This window comes from Mytilus trossulus, chromosome 14, assembly GCF_036588685.1.
Source record: "Mytilus trossulus isolate FHL-02 chromosome 14, PNRI_Mtr1.1.1.hap1, whole genome shotgun sequence".
Taxonomy (NCBI): Eukaryota; Metazoa; Mollusca; class Bivalvia; order Mytilida; family Mytilidae; genus Mytilus; species Mytilus trossulus.
In genome coordinates, this window is record NC_086386.1 from 67,630,664 (window position 1) to 67,651,690 (window position 21,027).

The 21,027-nt window shown below is 33.5% G+C and overlaps 1 protein-coding gene across 1 annotated transcript; it reads left to right on the plus strand.

Annotated features, from left to right (window-relative positions):
- The first annotated feature begins 6,214 nt into the window (after positions 1–6,214).
- Positions 6,215–12,495, plus strand: LOC134696690 (IgGFc-binding protein-like). Its single transcript, XM_063558609.1, has 5 exons — positions 6,215–6,328; positions 7,193–8,487; positions 8,917–9,004; positions 11,015–11,089; positions 12,373–12,495. The coding sequence occupies exons 1-5, from the start codon at positions 6,232–6,234 to the stop codon at positions 12,384–12,386; spliced, it is 1,569 nt and encodes a 522-aa protein (XP_063414679.1). The 5' UTR covers positions 6,215–6,231; the 3' UTR covers positions 12,387–12,495.
- Positions 12,496–21,027: the final 8,532 nt, after the last annotated feature.

The following is a 21,027-nucleotide window of genomic DNA, read 5'->3' on the forward strand; positions in this document are numbered from 1 at the left end:
TGTAAATTCCCATTCAAAATAAGAACAATACACGAGGGAGTTTGCATGTTTTAAGAACTTTATAAACACTCTAGACAATGATACAAATAATATTTTACAATAAAATAAATAATTCAGAACTATTTGGTTTTCCCAGCGTCCATCATTTATGAGTAACAGTGAAAACTGATCAACTCGAAGAAGGCCAAAAAAGTTTGGTATGGCTGAGTATGTTTATATTTTCTGCTAAACATTAAGTAATTAAATGTCTCAAAACACGTGTTATCTCTCAAATTTGAACTTATTTATTTTTTGCGTCACGACTTCTCACTATCTGCAATCATGTCTGTAGATGAGGTTACTGAATGTAAATTTTAAACAATCAACTTTAAACTTTTATCAAATATTTCGTTTGTTACACATTATTGTTTTTTTTATAAAAAAAGAATTCGACTTTTGAACGTTCTTGATGAAGGTAGATCCGGCGTGTCGGACGCATGCAATTTGTAACGTTTTGCTTTCATTTTTTATCGATTGTATGACGATCATATATTGCCTTATATCATTAATTTCAGTTCAAAGTATTGGCACGGTAGGAATACTGAATTCATGATGTCTCAAAAAGGCAACAGTAGTATACCGCTGTTCAAAACTCATAAATCCATGGACAAAAAACAAAATCGGGGTAACAAACCAAAACCGAGCGAAACGCATTTAATATAAGAGGAGAACAAAGACACAACACCGAAACGCAACACACACAGAAACTGACCAATCATCAGACAAAACACCACGAGAATAACAAATATAACATGAAAACCAAATACACGAATTTGGGATAGACAAGTACCGTGCCACGTCTTATCTCAATATCTCAAAAATAAGAGAAAACACAAACGACTCAACGTTAAAATGCAACACACAGAGAAACGAACAATAATATAACAATGACCATCTTCCTGACTTGGTACAGAACACTTTTAAAGGGGAATAAAAGTGGTGGGTTAAACCTGGTTTTATGGCATACCAAACCTCGCACTTTAATGGCTAAGTTAAATATAATATTGAAATGACAACATAATATTACAGGACTACAATACAAATAAATAGGAGAACATATTGGACAAAGAAAAACATGATTAATAGATAACAAAAAGCATCAGGTTTAAAATTCAATACGCCAAAAACGCGCCTTGTCCACACAAGACTCACCAGTGACGCCCAGATATAAAAGATCGAAAGTGAAAAAGTAAAAAGTTGTACATGTACAGCATTGAAGATCAAAAGTTGAAAAGGTTTTGACAAACACGGCATTGTTTTTATGCACGGGATAAGAACATCCTTATAATATAGAACACTTAATGCTAATGCAACCAGTAAACGTTGTGCTAGGCTCAAATGTGTGATTGTGTACACTGCTAATACACGCCTAATCTAAGATTCAGAACAAATATTAGTTTTTGTTGTTCCGTTTATTTATTTTCTAACTTTGAATAATGGTGTGTCTTATCAGAGTTTTTACTTTTCTAGTATGTACGACCACGAAATTTCACGGAAGATTTTATTGCTATTATATATAACCCGCTAAAATAAGGACGATTGCCACGCCAACAATATAGTTCTGTTGACTGACCTTATTGTCGTTAGATTTAAATGCAAACAATGCAAACAGCATGTTACCAAATTATGAAGCGTTCTTTGAAAAAATAAAGATATTAAAATGTTAGAAATTTCCCCAGAAAAATATTACCTTTTGCATGTGCGGTTTTAAAATAGTTTCGGGTAAAACTGCTATATCCAAAAACATTACAAGTCTGGTTAATATCACCAAAGCAGTTCTTGTTTTGTGCTGCATATCCATCTGTAAATTCATGCATTATACGGACCGGATACGAGATGGAATTTATGTAATCTGTAATATTCTTTCGAACTTCTTGAACATAATGTTGATCATGCTGCTGGTCATTACTTATTACAAGAAAAAATGTTCGGTAATTATTTCAGGAAACTGAGATGTACTCTCAACACCGTTATATTCAAGTACATCGTGGCGATTTATTATTGTTGCATGTATAGACACTTCCGTCTTTTGAAAATATAAAATTTGGAGTTCTTTTAAATCCGTACAGCGGTAATTTTCTGAAAAATTATGTAAGCAGACGCAATGATTTTTGGGAAGATCAGTAAGTAGTGTTTAGAATTGATTTTAAAAGTTCTTAAAAATTTGAAAATAGTTTTACAGCTTTTGTTTCTTTCTCCACAAGGACCAACTTTTTAATTGTTTTGTTGTATTTAATTTTAATGTCAACCTTTTCAAATTTCTCCATTTTACTATTTGTGCAGTATCTAAATCATCAGTTTCCTCTGTCAGTAGTTTTAAAATTAAGAATGGAAATGGGGTATGTGTTAAAGAGACAACAACCCGACCATAGAAATAACAATAGCAGAAGGTCATCAATAGGTCTTCAACGTAACGAGAAATTCCCGCACTCGGAGGCGTCCTTCAGCTGGCCTCTAAACAAATATATTGGCACTCACACCACATCTTACTATATCTATATACTAGTTTAGTGATAATAAACGCCATTCTAATTTCCAAATTGTACACAAGAAACTAAAATTAAAATGATACAAGACTAACAAAGACCAGAGGCTCCTGACTTGGGAAAGGCGTAAAAATGCGGCAGGGTTAAACATGTTTATGAGATCTCAACCCTCCCCCTATACCTAGCCAATGTAGAAAAGTAAACGCATAACGATACGTACATTTAAAATTCAATTTAAGAAAAGTCCGAGTCTGATGTCAGAAGATGTAACCAAAGAAAATAAACAAAATGACAATTATACATAGATAACAACAGACTACTTGCAGTTGACTGACATGCCAGCTCCAGACTTCAATCAAAATGATTGAAAGATTATGATTTCATCATATGATAATCAGGCACATTCCTTCCCGTTGGGGTTTAGTATCATACCATCATAACATATGTAAGAAGAACATAACCCGTGTCATGCAAACAACTGGTTTTGGAATAAATGAGTTTAGTTCCGATGCAAAGACCCTATAAGTGAATCAATATTAACGCCATAATATGCTATCTTTAATGACCTGACAACAGTATCGTAACTATATCTCTTTTTAATACATCTATTTAAAGGTTTTGTTAGTTTCTGTGGTGAATACTGACATTTTTGTGTTTTATAAAGAATATTTCCATAAAAAGATGGATGTGAAATACCTAAACGTATATGAAGTCTGCATGTTGAGCTATATTTACGAATTATGTCCTTATACCGATGATAAATTTTGGTAAATGTTTGGATTAGTTTGTGATATCGAAAACCCTGGTGTGATGAATTTTCAGTATTACATAAATTTCTCTCGTTAAAATCTAAAACATTGTTACTCACACGGGCGAATCGTACAAGTTGAGATACATAAAAACCGTAAGTGACAAGGGAACGTCACCATCTAAAAATGAATATTTAACGGTAGGGAATGAAAAATCATCTCTTTTATCATAAATTTTAGTATTAAGCTTTCCGTCTTGTTTGTTAATACCATATTCTCCACAATCTCTTTTAAGGCAAAATATGTTGAGGAAAAAAATTTATCTTCTTTCATCATATGCATCATTATCGTTCAACAATTTTTTTCCGAAAATTCAGGCAACATTTGAATACGCTTTTGGTTTCTGCGTGATACCTGCAGCAACATATTTGTCTATCTTTCGGACGAACTTGACGAATAAAATACGGTTAACAATTTTCGAACGAACGCTAGGATATTTTATGCATAGATGTTCTGCTGTAAAATCAATGTAAACCTCGGTCGGTATTTTTTTCAAGTAGGTATACTTGGTGACTAGCTTATATATAGAGTCTGTTTTGGGACCAATCCTTTCTCGTTTTACAACTGCCTTGTTATCTTTAGGACGGGATATGCCGGTTTTTTTTCCAAAAGTTATATGCCAGTCGTTTTGTTTCCTCAAATAATGCGTCTTTGCTGGAATTTCTGCATACATAAGCCCAGCATGATTTTTCTGATTTTAAAATATTTGTCCTGATTCGGTACCCCTACTCAATCGTCTAAATGGTAATCATTTTTTTTGCGACACCTTGTCGCTGTAACTTTTTTTTACCACTAATGGATGCTACAAGAACGTTCATTGATATAACAGAGTCTTAATCTTTTTGTTTTGCAACTATCGATGGCTGTCTTTATATCTTCTAGAACATTCTGGTGAATATACAACTTTTTTCTGTCGTACGAGCTCAACAGCTGGTGATTTTGTATGCTGAAGGTAGGTAGCGAGAGTAGCGGATCTTCTTTTTGGTGTGCTTGTTAGTTCGTTTTTAAATCTCTTAATGGCTAGGTGTTTAGTAGTCCTGTTATTAAACACATTTTATAAATATTCTGTCGTCTTGTATCTTGAGTTATATGTTGACTTTTCATATCTTGTCTGTAATTTCACTTTCTTATGTTTTCCTTTTCTTTCTTTTTTTCGGTCTGTTTTGCCCTGCTTGCATGCTCACTTTTTTGTTGCTTCTTTGGTAGTTGTGTACGAATACTCAGTATTTTTTTCTTCTTCTGTTTTTGTAGTATAAGGTCAGTTTTTGTTGTCGACGTTTTAAGAGATTCTGTTTTCCGTTAAATTCCAGTTTCCTTTTTCTTCCGTAAAACATGTACCAAACCCTTGAAAAAACGTTTGTGTATAACTAGTAATTAAATTGAACCAGTTAATGCAGCTGAAGTATTTGACCCACTATTTTATATTTATTTAATTTCAATCGTCGCCCAAATATAATATGTTTATAATAGTTATAACTTGTGTGTAAAACAGAAAAAACAGCAATCAATTGGTATACTTTATACAAACTGATGTTCTACCGTGACACAGTCTGCACTATTTTTATATCCCACCTACGATAGTAGAGGGGCATTATGTTTTCTGGTCTGTGCGTCCGTTCGTCCGTCTGTTCGTCCGTCTGTTCGTTCGTCCGTCTATCCGTCCGTTCGTTCGCCCGTCTGTTCGTCCGTCTGTTCGTCTGTCTGTCCCGCTTCAGGTTAAAGTTTTTGGTCAAGGTAGTTTTTGATGAAGTTGAAGTCCAATCAACTTGAAACTTAGTACACATATTCCTTATGATATGATCTTTCTAATTTTAATGCCTAATTGTATTTTTTATCCAATTTCATGGTCCATTGAACATGGAAAATGATAGTGCGAGTGGGACATCCTTGTACTTTGGACACATTCTTGTTTTTCTATATTTAAAGATCTTTAAACAGCCTATCATAATTATGTTAAATCAAAAACATAAATTAATATAATTCTAAGAAGCATTTACATATCATGATGAATGTGGTGCAAACAGTGTTCTTTGGAATATTGAACGAACTCGTGTATATTTTAACACCTACTTGCACCTGCATACGGGGTATATATCTCCCAATTGATACGATATTCCCGTGCTTGCATCTCCTATCACGATTTTCTTGATAGAGGGTTACTGCTCACAAGGAAGCTATTAAACCAAGAGTTCCAAATGGTGAAGTTGAAATCATCTCTTCGTAAATTTTACGGACGCCATCACGAGTTGGTTGACCGTTATGGAATAACCGTTTCACAAATGATATCGGATATGTTCCTTACGTCGTAACTACAATCCCCTTCCCTTTCATGAATTTGACCTACCGAATTAGACTATTTACCGGATTTGTAATCACATAAGCAACACGACGGGTGCCGCATGTGGAGCAGGATCTGCTAAACCTTCCGGAGCACCTGAGATCACCCCTAGTTTTTGGTGGGGTTCGTGTTGTTTATTCTTTAGTTTTCTATGTTGTGTCATGTGTACTATTGTTTTTCTGTTTGTCTTTTTCATTTTTAGCCATGGCGTTGTCAGTTTGTTTTAGATTTACGAGTTTGACTGTCCCTTTGGTATCTTTCGTCCCTCTTTTTGTAACGTGTATGTGTGCTTCCAATGATCACCTGAGGCTGTGCGTATTTTACATCATATGATTATTTAGAGAAAAAAAAACACATTTCGTGCGAACCAAAATAGCTGTCACTGATATACCTTCATATAATGTCACAATCGTGTATGATTTATTTTATACATCTTTTTAGATTTAAATAAAATTCCTTCTTAACTTTCATTTTGGAACACAATCTTACGGCATTATTATACAAACATCACGTGACCATTTTAGATAAGATGAAATCTTGATATTATTTCGTGTACATCATGAACCTAACAGTATGTGTAAAGTGTGTGTGTGATCTTAAATCGATTTTATTAATTTATTTCAGTGCCTATTTGTGCATGGTCCAGTTTACCTCAGGTACAGTAAACGTAATGTTATTGAAGGTTGATAGATGCTTTAATATGTAATAGTTTTATTTATGTGAGGTGATTATTAAAAAAAACTGCAGTGGTCAGATATACATCTAAACTCGGATGAGATATTGAAAAAATCCTAAATTTGTGCTACTAAAGCTTTCTTGGTCCCTCACATATCTTCTAAACGAGAGTTTTGAGTTATAATGGAGTTTTAGATTCAGTACCGTTTCTACAGTCTGGGAATGAACAGACTACAATAAAATTTCTTTCTTCTAGTATTTGGCACTTAAAAATGTATTGTATAATTTATTATTCAGACATAATGTAATAAAAGAGTGGGATAGAAAGAGTACAATAGTTTTAACTGTGTAATATTAAAAATTTGAGGAAAATCAAATAATTTTCAAAGTTATGGCAGGATTATCAGTTATTGAATGTCGACATTATTTGGTAGAAGTAGAAGTATGGATAACTGTCACTTGAAATGCGTAACAAGGTAATAGTGGTTGCCTCAGAACACCTATTTGACAAAAAAATGAAAAGCCAACAAATTTCAACGTTTTACATTATGTCACATTAGATAAAAGACCATCCTTAAAATATAACAACCCGACCAAAGAGCAGATAACATCAGAATGCCACCAATAGGTCTTCAACACAGAGAGAAAACCCAGCAACAACAGGTGGGGCTCATCTGGCACACAAATAAAATTGAGTACTAGTTCTGTGAAAATGGACGTCATACTATAAACTCCAAAACATATTAACGAACTAATATAAAATAAAACATACAAGACTAACAAAGGCTAGAGGCTCCTGACATAGGACAGGCATTGATGTTAAAATAATGTCTATATATTTTCAGCTGTGTTGGATAACAGAGGAAAGGAGTTCTTAGTTGCCTTTATGGAAAACGAGGTATATCATGGTAATGATATTAATCCCGAGATATATGTTACAACCTCTAAGAAAACAATAGTCAATGTCAATGTTTCAGCCTTTGGTAATCCAAATGCTCAACTCTACAAAACTTTCTCGGTGATTCATGGACAGACTCAGTTAGTTAAACTGAATACAAGTCTCCGTTTACAGCACACCGAACTAACTAAAAAGGCAGTACTTATTGAGGCGGACGATGAAATCGTAGTTTATGTTGTTAACAGAGAAGGAATGTCCGATGATGTTTATCTTGCGTTGCCAATCGATGCCCTTGGCAAAGAGTATTATACTGTTTCGTATTCCCCTGCTACACATTACTGTCTTTTTGCTGTTATTGGGGTTTATGATAAAACAAATGTTTCCATTCATTTACCACATATACATCATTTAAGTGTTTCTCTGAATGGACACACATATCATGGAAACCAATGGATGAATGTGACTTTAGATAGACTCAGTACACTACAGGTTCGTTCTAAACACGATTTAACTGGCTCCCATATTGTATCAAGTAAGCCAATAGCCGTATTAAGTGGAAACAAGAAAACTGCAGTTGGGCATGGAGACTCACGCGATCATCTTGTGGAAATGCTACTTCCATTATCGTCATGGGGTAGTAATTTCGCAACCGTTCCAATACCCGACAGACACGGTAAAGGCGATATATTTAGATGCATTGCTAGCGAAGACGATACTCACGTACACGTTTCTGGTATAAACTCTGGAAAACCATTTCAGGACCATTTCAAACTTGACAAAGCAGGTCAATACGTCCAAAAACACTATAGTTCCGGTTTGTACTCTCATATAGTTGCTGACAAAGCTATATCAGTGTTCCAGTTTTCATTGACACAAACAGGCCATGGTGATCATGCTGATCCATCAATGATAACTGTCGTTCCGATAGAACAATATGCTTTTCAATATACATTTACAACTCCGGAATATTCTCACGGTAATTATTCGAACTATTTTATGTTTATCATCGATTCATCGCAGACGAGTGGCCTTAGAATTGATAATCGATCGTTAGCTGACAATCAAATTCTTCACAAAATACCCGAGACTCATCTCGTGGGGGGTTACGTGGAAATATCAATTGGTACACATACAGTCATGCATACTGATCCAACTACAGTATTTGGTGGGATTCTATTTGGCAAGGCGGTCCATGAATCATATGGATTTCCGGTTGGATTATTATCCAAACCAATAAACACGGTAAGTATATGTGTATAACAATTAGTTTTATTACACTACGTAATGTTTATCGTGAATCCAGACTTATAATAACAGATCCTTATTAAAATAGGAATATAAACAGAAAGAAAGAAATACTGGAAAAGAACATAAAATTGACAATGGAAATGGGGAATATGAATGACAAATGACAGAAGGAGAAGACACATACTATAACCGTAGCCGATCTATTATTTTTGAAATGAGGTACATAAGTCCCGAGATCAGAAGGGTACCGATTTTCACTTTTTTACGATTTTAAAATGCTAAAATGGAATTATTTTCGAATCAAAGTGGCGGGGTGTAGACGTTCGTCTACCATTATTTCACCATTGATCACTACGTAACAATGGCTTACTATTAATGTTGCCGTGTTTAAACAAAACATCTTATTATCATTATGAATTGCAGGATTGCCTTGTTAGTCAGATGATAGAGGGAGACAAAATAGATAACGACTGTGACGGAGAAATAGACGAAGAACAATCAGATGGAAAAGGTGAGGTTGATCTTACTTCAGGTTCAAGAAGGTGAGTTTTTTTTTAACTCCAAATACATTTTATGACGAAGCATAGATATCAACGTGTCCGCATCATACTGATAATAATGTCAATGCAAAGCAAGGTGCTATTTATTACTTTAGAACAAAATGTTGACAATTTTAAGAGATCTAAAATCAAGCAAAGATTTCAACACTTACGTAACAATTAACCCATTCCAGTTTTTATATTCCCAAAAGATCACCATTATGGTCATAGAGAAATAAGCAGTTGTGGTATGAGTGGCAATGAGACAACTCTCCAACCTAGACACAATTTGTTAAAGTAAATCATTTTAGATCAAGTAGGACATTCAACACGGAGGCTTGCATAATAACATCATATAAAGGGCCCCCCAATATGACAAGTGTAAAGCCATTCAAACAGGAAAACCAACGGACTAATCTATACGAGAAACACTTATGAAACTCATCAATAAACGACAACCACTGAACATCGGGTTCCTGACTTACGGAAATATATAGTCTGTTTGAAAGTGCTAGTTGTATAAATTGAGTTTTCAGTCAAACGACCAGTCACGATGAGGACATTAGAATCAATACCTTGTTGTGAAAAAAATCCTCTAAAAATTCCGCAATTGATCTGTCGCAAGTCAACTGTTCATTGTTTTCTTGTGGCAAAACTTTGTCCCATCATGCAGGACATTAAAATTCATTTGTATTAGTTGTTATATTTAAAAAGCTTTTGTCCCTCATAATCTTTTCTGTTTAAGAGCTAGGCATTAATAGATGGATGGATTGGGTTTTTTTAACGTTGAACGGCATATATTATCTGCATCTCAGGACGGGAACAGGTCATGTTGATGCTTTATGAAAAGGAACACAGTTCTAGATATCCAACTGGCACTCTGATGAGCTAATTGTAATCGTTCTTGTTGTAGTCTACATATCCAAGTCCTTTTTAAAGAAGCAGGACAGCCATTGTGATAACCTATGGTTTAACCGCACCACGAATAGAATTATCGATGACCTACCACACCCAAGTCAGTTTCCTGGGGTAGAACCGATGACCTCCCGCACCAGGTCATTCCCTGGGATAAAACCCACGACCACACACAACCAAGTCAGTTCCCTATGTTAAAACCCTAGACCTCCCATACCCAAGTAACTTCCCACGAACTCTCGCACCTTAGTCAGTTCCCTTGGATGTAAAACACGACCTCTTGCACCTAAGTCAGTTCCCTGAGATAAACCCCACATCTCGCACCTAAATCAGTTCCCTGGGATGAAACCTACGACCTCTCGCACCTAAGTCAGTTCCCTGGGATGGAAACCACGATCTTTCGCACCTAAGTCAGTTCCCTGAGATATAATCCACGGTATCCACACCCAGGTCAATTTCCTAGGTTATACATTACGACCTCTCGCATGCACCCAAAGCAGTTTCCAGTGACAGACCCACGACCTTCCGTACCCAAGTCAATTCACAGGGATAGACCCCACGACCTCCCATACCAAAGTCAGTTTCCTGGAAAAGAACACACGAAATCCCAATTCACAGGGGTAGACCCCAAGACCTCCCGTACCCAAATCAGTTTCCAGGGATAGACCCAATGATCTCCCGCAATCAAGTCAGTTCACATGGATAGACCCACGACCTCCCGTACCCTAACTAGTTCCCAGAGATAGACTCCACGGTCTCCCACAATCAAGTCAGTTCTCAGGGATAGACCCACGACCTCTCACAACCAAGTCAATTCTCAGGGATTTTATTTCATTTTTTATATAATATGACTTAAAACAATTCTTCTATAATGTGACTAATAATAATTTTCATAACGTCCTAAATATTGACACATTTTCACCAAATTGGTATTTTGTAATGGGTTTGTATCTTTTAGGGATTTGAAATATGCTCCTATTTTTTCCTCACAATTATTTCTCCAAATTAACGATATCGATAGTTTCCTATTCTTAATTAAAACTAAACCAACATAAATACTTTTCCAGATAACGATGGTGATGGTCAAATCGATGAAGACTGCATCTGCTGTCCATTTAGTGGTCCAAAATTACCAGACATATGTATGTATAACTGCATCTTTCAATCCTACATTTGAAAACAATTTGAAACATAACTTACCTTTATTAAGAATTGAAGTTAGTAATGGAAATAGAGAATATGTCAAAGAAACAACAAACCGACCATAAAGCTGTGAAAACAGCCGAAATCAACCAATGTGTATTCAACACAGCGAAAAATCCTGAACCTTGTTTAGCGTGATCCACTCTCATCAATGAATGGGCTCGTAGATAGTAGATGTTTTTGTGTTCTGTTAAATTGTTTCTTTTAAAATTTGTATACGATGATGACTGATGTACCCATGTTTTGACTGTTTTGTTTATTGTGTTTGTTTATTTAAAGCATCAATGTAAATGATATCACAGTAGCAAGGGTTGGAATCCCGGCGAGGGAAGAACAAAAAATTTGCGAAAGCAAATTTACAGATCTAACATTGTTGGGTTGATGTTTAGACGAGTTTTATATATATGTATATATAAATGGCCGAATCAGACACACACTCTGCAGACATCCCGAAAAGTTTTACTTTGTCTGAAGTTAGATTGAAAATGAACGAACACTCATTTATTCGAGATACATGTATTGTCAAGTTTTCATTTTGTCTTGCATAATCCAACTTGGTTAAAATGATCTGTTTACTTTTAATTTTGTTTTTCCCTAAAATTTTGAAACTCCTTGGGTATTTTCTCTGTTGGTGAAACATAAAAATATACTCGATCAACTTACCAACGCTAAATGTGACGTAAATAGTTATCAAAAGTACCAGGATTATAATTTTATACGCCAGACGCGCGTTTCGTCTACATAAGACTCATCAGTGACGCTCAGATCAAAATAGTTTAAAATCCAAACAAATACAAAGTTGAAGAGCATTGAGGACCCAAAATTCCAAAAAAATGTGCCAAATACGGCTAAGGTAATCTACTCCTGGGGTAAGAAAATCCTTAGTTTTTCGAAAAATTCAAAGTTTTGTATACAGAAAATTTATAAAAATGACCACAAAATTGATATTCACGTAAGACAGAAGTAGTTTTATCACCAAAAAATGTTATTTCTAGTATTAAATCGAACTTTCTTATTTGAATGCTATTTCTCGGTCATAAAGAAACTTCTGTCTTAGTTTCATAACATATATATGCCGAGGTTTGGCAAAGTTATTGATGTTATAACATTTGATGTCTTTATGTTAATGTATAGAAAGTACAACTGTGACAATACAATAACATCGTAAAAGAAAATATACATACTAATATTTTATCAAATTTTGTGTTTTACTATTTTACAGTTGGAAGACGATGATTTGAATACTGGTAACGAAGTTCAAATTATGTATTTATTATCTTGTATATTCTATAGAACAGTTCATAAAAGACGCTATTCATATATATGACAATATATGTAAACTAAATCAAGACGTTTTATTTCCTAACTCTGTATGATTTTATTTTCTCTCTTTCCATATTCATTTTGAACATTTCACTGTAAATTCCTTTTGGAAAATTAGGAAGCTATGTTACAGCCACTATGTTCCGTCAGTTACTTTTCAACAATTTTTTTCTTTCCGATTGTACTTTTCAACTGTTTTTTTAATTCCGATTCAGTCGAAAAGTTCCGGGAAAAAAGTAGCTAGTTGAAAAGTTCTGGCGGAACAGAACAACTAGTTAATTCGGTCAGAATGTTGCCTTCATAACTGAATAAGATTTAGTTGTTGTTATACATTAATCTGAAATTGATATTTTTAAATGTACCTACATGGGGAGGAAGTTTTAGGCTAGTTTGTTAGTTCCGGTTTTGACTAATTTGCCAAAGAGGAACTTTGAAAATAGTTGATAAGTTCCTTTTGACTTTTGATCTTGGTTCAATCGACATTACACACCAGCCATGATCACATGACTGTAGTCTACGGAATGTTTCCGATTGTCGTGGTCGTTATGCCCTACAGTCTGGTCTGAACAAGTGATTTGATATCTGAACTAGGGATAGCGTTTTTATCGCACTGCTTATGGTAAAAAAAACTTTCTTTTGTGAATATTCTTGTAATTCAGAATACAGTTTGACTCACAGTAAAGTTTTATAGTGGCTGTATGAAAAATTATAGCATTAAACATCCTTTACTTAAATGTTCTGTTTTAGAGAATACAATTCCTTGTCTTGGTTTATTGTTTTACAATAGATGCAAGCATATGAAAGAGAGACGAAAGATATACCACAGGGAAGTCATACGTCGAAAATAAACTTACAAGGCAATGGCTTAAAAAGAAGGAAATACCCACAGACAAACAAAAGTACACATAGATCAACCTTTGATAGCCGTGACTCCGATTTCTTTACCAATGCCGGCTGCTATTTTATCTGTATGTCTCAAAACAAACATTAGAGGCAACATAAGTTCACCGATATTTATGTTTTAAACAAAGCTTGGGGAATTTAAATAACCAAAAAGAGTTCAGTTCGGTTATGTCAACAACATGTAACCCGCGTCACGCGTATCAAAAGTATCAATATGCAATATGTTACAAACAGGAATGGAACACAACTTTATTGCAAATTTTTAATTTTAGTCTGATGCTTAGTATCTTAAAATCTTAAACAGCAAAAGATGTTGCTAGTGAGTTAGGTCACGACAGAGCTTAAAGGTAACAATATTTGTGACACGGTGATATATATAACAACTTATTTTGTGTCTATTTCAGTCGCCAGTTCTTCTTCATAATTAAGTACATTTCACCAGACTTAAATTTCCACATTGACTTAGACACACAGGTGTCACAATTGAAACATAATCTGATGAACTTTCCGGTGGCACCTAGTTTTCAGTATGTTTCGTATTGATCTCTGGTGTTCTATGCAGAGTTTTGTCGACTGCTGTTTGACATTTACGTCGTTCTTCTACTTTTACGGTGCCGTTTTGATATTATCGTCGACTAATATGTTTGATTATCCTTTTAAAATCTGTGGCCTGAATTAGGTAGTCAGGGGTACACCCCTGTTCGTGATGTCTTTATTGACAAGATACACGTGCGTAATGTATCATTTGAGATGTGTGCACCTTATACGATGGCGCAGATGAGTGTAGTACATTGAGACATGGAAATTGACAATTGAATAGTTAAAATCTCCCTCCAAAGTTTGTCATAGATTTTTGATTGTAGTCGTCAATCTGTCTCAATATCAAAGTAAAAGTCAAGATATGAAGCAAACATTCTAGTTTCTCTAGTATCGTTTGTCACACGCTAACTGGGAAATTTAAGTACTGACTGACTGATGTGTGGATAAAAGAGAGACAAGAAATCTTCAATATATCTGATTTTGTTATCTGATTTTAAAATCAAAGAAATAGGCAAAATGGTATTCTTTAGGTTGAAAAGGTTCTGTATTTCAAATTTCATTTTGTAAAGTAGACGTATGCATCATTCGTGTCCACTTTTATTATAAACAATTTTCAACCGAATAGAATGAACCCTATATGAACATCTATGAATGAACTAAAGTCACAATCATCCGCTCAATTTGGAGCAAATTCATCATTTCACTGCGATCAACTATGTCAAAATACCTCAATTTACTGTAAGTGGAAAAACAAATCAATTATTTCACTTCCGCATTTAAGAAAATAACACTATTTCAGTGATTAAAATGAACGTCGTTGAAATTTCGATGGCTTTCTAGTTTTGTTATCTTTTTGGGGCTTTGTCGGATCATTCACCATTTCTCAAATAAACAGCTGATAAACGTATTTCACCTCTAATATAAATAAAATCATATTATCAGAACCTTAAAAAAGAATTACGGACACCCAAATATGTCAAAGAACCAATAAAACATTAACAAAAACAAGTAATATCAAGTCCAAAATATATTACAGGAAAACTATGTCTCAGTCTAATCATGGATAAGACACAACTATCCAGATTTTTTTTTTAAAGTTAAAGATTGAATAGCAGAGATTTTTAAAAGTTTTTAACCATCGTTTCAAACAATCTTACCTAATTAAAACATGTGTACATGAAAAGAAAAAGTGCAGTTTTATAACTTTATAGTAGAAACAATATAGTCCTTTCATCGGCGCTAAAATTTCCCCGTTAACAGTAGATTTTACCTTCATAATTTGTCATCAATTGCAAAGGCTTTTAGGATTATCTATTTCGCCTATTGCATAGAACATTTTGTCTGATGTTTGAAAAAAATTAAAAGGAAAGATATTCGAGGTCAGCTTTTGCATAAATAGCCAAACGGTATGCCACTAATGATCGGCATTTAAAGCCAAATTTGCTAACTCAAAGCTTAAATAAAAAAAACTGCACAATACGACTTTTTAACGACCAATCTTATATTCAAGTAAAATCCTTTTTCTATGACTGCTAATTTTTAGCCGTGTACCATGAATCGAAATTAAACTCTTTTAATAATCGACTTTTTCCTATTCCGTCACCGCACTATATGTTATAAACTTCTTGAAATAAATTCGGACCTTCCCTTGTCTGATCACCAGCATGGTTATAGGTATTTCTCTCAAATGTATTGTGAGGTGTTACGTCCAGGTATTCAAGCGATTTCCTGTCGGACTTGCAAATTCATGCATCGTATCACTTCTGAGTGTATTGATCAGTGTACAAGGCCAATAACTTGAAACTTTCCATTTTGAACTATCAGGTGTATAATATACATCTCTGTCTTGCGTGTCCGATCGTGATATACCAGTCATTACTAAAACTCAAAAGTAAAAACACAAAAATACTTAACTCCGAGGAAAATTCAAAAAGAAAAATCAAAAATCAAAAGGCAAAATCAAAAGTCCAAACACATAAAACGAATGGATAACAACTGTCATATTCCTGACTTGGTACAGGCATTTTCTAATGTAGAAAATGGTGGATTGAACCTGGTTTTATAGCTAGCTATGACAGTCGCATCATATTCCATTACATTGTCAACGATGAATGAACAAAACAAACATACTCAAAGAGTAAAAATGTCAAAAATAGGGATACAACAGTCAACAATGTGTTATCATCTTAGGCCGTGTTCACATTGACCTAAATTCGGTGTTGTGTTAGTGTAACTCACACGTAAACTAAACACAATTGCGTTCCCAGTGATTAAACTCAATGTTTACATGTAGTGTAAATCATGTTTTATCTACACACAGTCGATAATCAATGTAGGCCTTGTGTAGGTTAAGTGTACACAAAACTATGCATTTAGGACATTAGTTTTACAGTGTATATATTTAAGGAGGAAACTATTTTTGAGTAAAATTGATAGTTTTGATAAATATTAGTATAGTTCTTTACAGAAATTGTTGTCTAAATTTTATCAATTTTATCAATTTCTGATCAAGACCCAAAGCAGCACCATTACCGAACTCATCAGGCAGCAACCAATTAATTTTCAGGGAGGGGGGATGGCTATTATAGTTGAGTATAAAACATAAAGGAGGGGGAGGGGGTGGGGTGTTGGGCTATGGATTTATTTTTTGGAGAAACAATTTGTTTCCAGTTTTTGTCCCTGATTTTTTTTGTTTTTTTTTCACCCTCAGCTGCCACTTTATTTTATGCTAAAACTGATTTCGACTTGTAGAAAAAAATCTATAGCCTAATACCCCCTTCCTCCCCCCTCCCCCCCAAAAAAAAAATCCAAAACAAATGAAATAAATAGTTGCTGCCTGATTCATTTGAAAAGGTCTTCCCGAATCGACTTGTCGTACACAGAAATATTTGCCACTGGTCTTTACTCAAACAACGATTCACGCATAAATACATTACTAAACAAAGTGTGAGGTAAATGATATGTTTGTCTAGTATCTCAGATCCGTCAAATTACACTTGAAATAATAAAAAAAAAACGTACCCTATTCCCTTACCAAATACTCCTTGGAGAAGAAATACCATTTGAAACAAACAGAAAAGATAAAAATGTAGTTATCCCTTATATCTCAATCCTTTTTTTCGGCTGTAAGCATGCTGCTGCAGCTAACGTTTTCGAATGCGTAATCGAGACATCTCTAGTATATTTAAACTACTGCAAATTATAAAAATGGCTTTCATAAAGTAGCAATCACTTAACTTCAAAAAGGGGGAGGGTTATTTTTTTTTTATCTAAGTCAGATAGTTTTTCGCGCGTACGTTTTTATCTCGATTTTTTGTTCGATGCTGGTGATCAAAATCTTTTTTTTCAATAATTAACACTATAATGTAACGGGAAACTCTTGATTCAGAATATTTTTTTTATCATCTGTATGACCAGATTTTTTTTTTTATCAAATTGGCGATTAGAATATTTCCATCCCCATTTTTGAAGTCAAATGGTCGTTCCCTTCCTGCTAGAAAAGTTGTCCGAAAACTTTGAATTCTGTTCTACGTAATGAACATTTAAATGACATATAGTTTACAAGTGTGAACAAAGCTTATGTACAGGTAGCTAAACAAGATGTATAGATGTGAACAAATGTAATGTAAAACCAGTGTCCATTACGTTAAACTAATTGTAAACATGTTTACAGTACACGGCGTTTGGTGTGAACACGGCCTTAATATCACTGTAAAAACATCAAACGAACGAAGAAGCACAAAAAGGCATACATCAAATTTAACATACTAATTTTGTTTTTCTAATACAACTTAATTTATGTATGGAAAGTCTTCCCGTAAAGGATAGAAGGTTTTCAGTACTGTTGTAAAATTGCGCGCTTGAAATTCGCACAGGTAGACATAAAAATAATTTTGTCGTTCAAAGTATGACGGCTAAATACATGTAGAGTCACTAAAGTAGATATAACAAAACAGATTTAACAGTAAAAGTAATAATAATAAATAAAATAATTGTATGGTTCAAAGAATGACTGGATACATGAATACAGTTTCACGTCAAATGTATATCATAAAAACAGACTTAACAGAAAATGTAGCATTATTGAATAAAATAGTTTTGTCATTCATAGTATTCAAGATAATACGTAAAAGTAATAATAGTAAATGAAATAATTTTGTCGTTCAAAGTATGATGTTTTACACAACCACAGAGGCACTCCAAACGAATATATAAAAAAAAATGACTTAACAGTACAAATAAACGCTTGTTTATAAATAACATTTCTGGTGTAAAGAATATTATTTATTAAAACCTAAATAATTCCAAAACAATAGACTAGATAAAATAAAAATCTATTTACACATTTTTTTCCAAGGGTAGATTTGGGGAAATATAAGTACTCGTTGTCAAAAGTGAAGGACAGTTTGAAACATATAAGAAATATTGATTTAACAAAAAATCACGCACTTGTCGGCCATTCGTTTATATACGGGGCGCCGAATGGGACTCTTGTGGTTTTGTACAAAATTCAATTCTGTCATAACAAAATCATTTTTGTCTTACAAAACTATGTGCTACAGACTTGTTTTGTGAGAACTTCAATTTTGTGATGACAAAATTCATTTGTGTAGATAAAATTCATTTTTGTCATGACAAAATTCATTTTTGTAGACAAAATTCATATTTGTCATGTCAAAAGTAAATTTTGTCTAAAAGGTATGCAAATATAAACATATTTGCATACAAAATTGACTTTTGTTACCTGATATGGAAATTAAATCACAAAAGTCAATTGTGTGAGGGAAGATTCAATTTTGTGAGACAAAATTAACTTTTGTGAGACAAAATAAACTTTTGTTAGACAAAATTGACTTTTGTGAGACAAAATTCAATTTTGTCAATTTTGTTGAGACAAAAGTCAATTTTGTCAATTTTGTTGAGACAAAAGTCAATTTTGTCAATTTTGTTGAGACAAAAATCAATTTTGTTAATTTTGTTGAGACAAATGTCAATTTTGTTAATTTTGTTAAGACAAAAATCAATTTTGTCAATTTTGTTGAGACAAAAGTCAATTTTGTCAATTTTGTTGAGACAAAAGTCAATTTTGTCAATTTTGTTGAGACAAAAGTCAATTTTGTTGAGACAAAAGTCAATTTTGTGACGACAAAATTCAATTTTGTGACGACAAAATTCATTTTTATAACGACAAAATTGACTTTTTTGGGACAAAATTGACTTTCGTGAGACAAAATTGACTTTCGTGAGACAAAATTCAATTTTGTTGAGACAAAATTCAACTTTGTTGAGACAAAATTCAATTTTGTTGAGACAAAATCCAATTTTGTCAATTTTGTTGAGACAAAATTCAATTTTGTCAATTTTGTTGAGACAAAAGTCACATTGGTCAATTTTGTCTCACAAAATCCAATTTTGTCAATTTTGTTGAGACAAAATTCAATTTTGTCAATTTTGTTGAGACAAAAGTCACATTGGTCAATTTTGTCTCACAAAAGTCAATTTTGTCAATTTTGTTGAGACAAAAGTCAATTTTGTCAATTTTGTCTCACAAAAGTCAATTATGTGTAACAAAAGTCGATTTTGTATGCAAATTTGTTCACAGAAACCAAACTAAACTAATTTGAATACAAAATTGACTTTTGTCGCCCAATTTTCAAATTAGGTAACAAAAGTCAAGTCTGTGTAACAAAAATGAATTTTGTCATGACAAAGTGACTTTTGTCCGCTGATAGATAATTTTGTATGACAAAATTTTAAATTTGTAGTATGATACAAATTTTGTTAAACTGAACTCATTTTTGTTGAACAAAAGTCACTTTTGTCCGTACAAAACCACGAGAGTCCCATTCGGCGCCCCGTATTATACGCCTGGATACAAAGTTACGGAACTATAGATAGTTGCAATTTAAAATTATATAAAATGAACATAAGAAAGAACAACCATTTTGTTTAATTTGGGGTAACAGTTTTGTAAATAGACTAGTCCTCGTATGCCAACAGTATGTTATGGGATGATGATGGACTATAGTATACAAAAAGAAGAAGAAGAGAACCAATTTGAATTAAATACAAATCGATATTTAACTTGCTTTGGTTCATCGAAGTTATAAACATGGTCAAATCACAGATTTCTATTTCAATAAGATTGTTCTCGAACAAAGGAAGGAATTCGTCATAATCACAATTGTTGGGTATAATGTATAATAATGTGAACATGGTTCAGACTTTCTGAAAGTACTTTACTGATTATTTTTTTATTTAAAGCATATATTTTTTTCCTTACTATCCCTTATGCTTGACAATACTTTTGAAATAGGCTAGGTAAAACCAACTTAATTAACTTTAATACTATGTATGTATGCTGTACATGTGTATTGCTTGGGAATATAAATGATTTATTTTGTGAAGAAAATTATAATTTACTTAATCTAATTAACCAATTGTCTTTTATAATATACTTATTACTATGTATTTGTGTTTCGTTTGTCCTGTATCGCTATGTATTATCTTGAAATGTTTGTATATTATATTGCCCTCTTGTACACAAGTATGTGTCTGAGGTTATGAATGAAATCTTGAATCTTAAAATTTCTGCAGGGGAAACTGATCTTTTCTGATTAAATGGTACATAATGACTTAACTATACATGTATTATTCATAATTGGTATAGTCCCTAGTGTTGACAGTGGGTTGGTTACTTGCCATTAATTTGTATACCCCTTCCAAATTTAGTTCTGCATGTTTAATGCCTCAAATTGCAAGTAGGGGGGTGAAATTACACTGTGAAAAAATTTGGGACCAGAATTTTAAAGGAAAGTAGTGATTTCGTCCAGCTGAAAAAGGTTTAAAATTAGCACTTCGGAAGCTGTCAATAGATTTCAAGACGCCCTAAACATAAAATTGTTTATATTTTGAGTTAGAGGCGATGAAGTTTTCTATAATTCTGATAAAATTTGTCCCAAAAGTAGTACAAAATGTACAACACACTGTAAAATTTTCTTTAAGAAAGCGCAGGTGGGATTTTTTTTATTTTCATTTATGTTCTAAAAGAAATGCACTACAAAAAAATTGTGGTCTCGGACCAATTAACCGTGAAATATTTTTAAAAAAT

Coding starts and splice junctions, on each gene's coding strand:
- LOC134696690 (XM_063558609.1), top strand. CDS start 6,232: ATGAACCTAACAGTATGTGTAAAGTGTGTGTGTGATCTTAAATCGATT. Junction 8,488..8,916: donor TATCCAAACCAATAAACACG/GTAAGTATATGT, acceptor TATGAATTGCAG/GATTGCCTTGTTAGTCAGAT. Junction 9,005..11,014: donor AGAACAATCAGATGGAAAAG/GTGAGGTTGATC, acceptor ATACTTTTCCAG/ATAACGATGGTGATGGTCAA.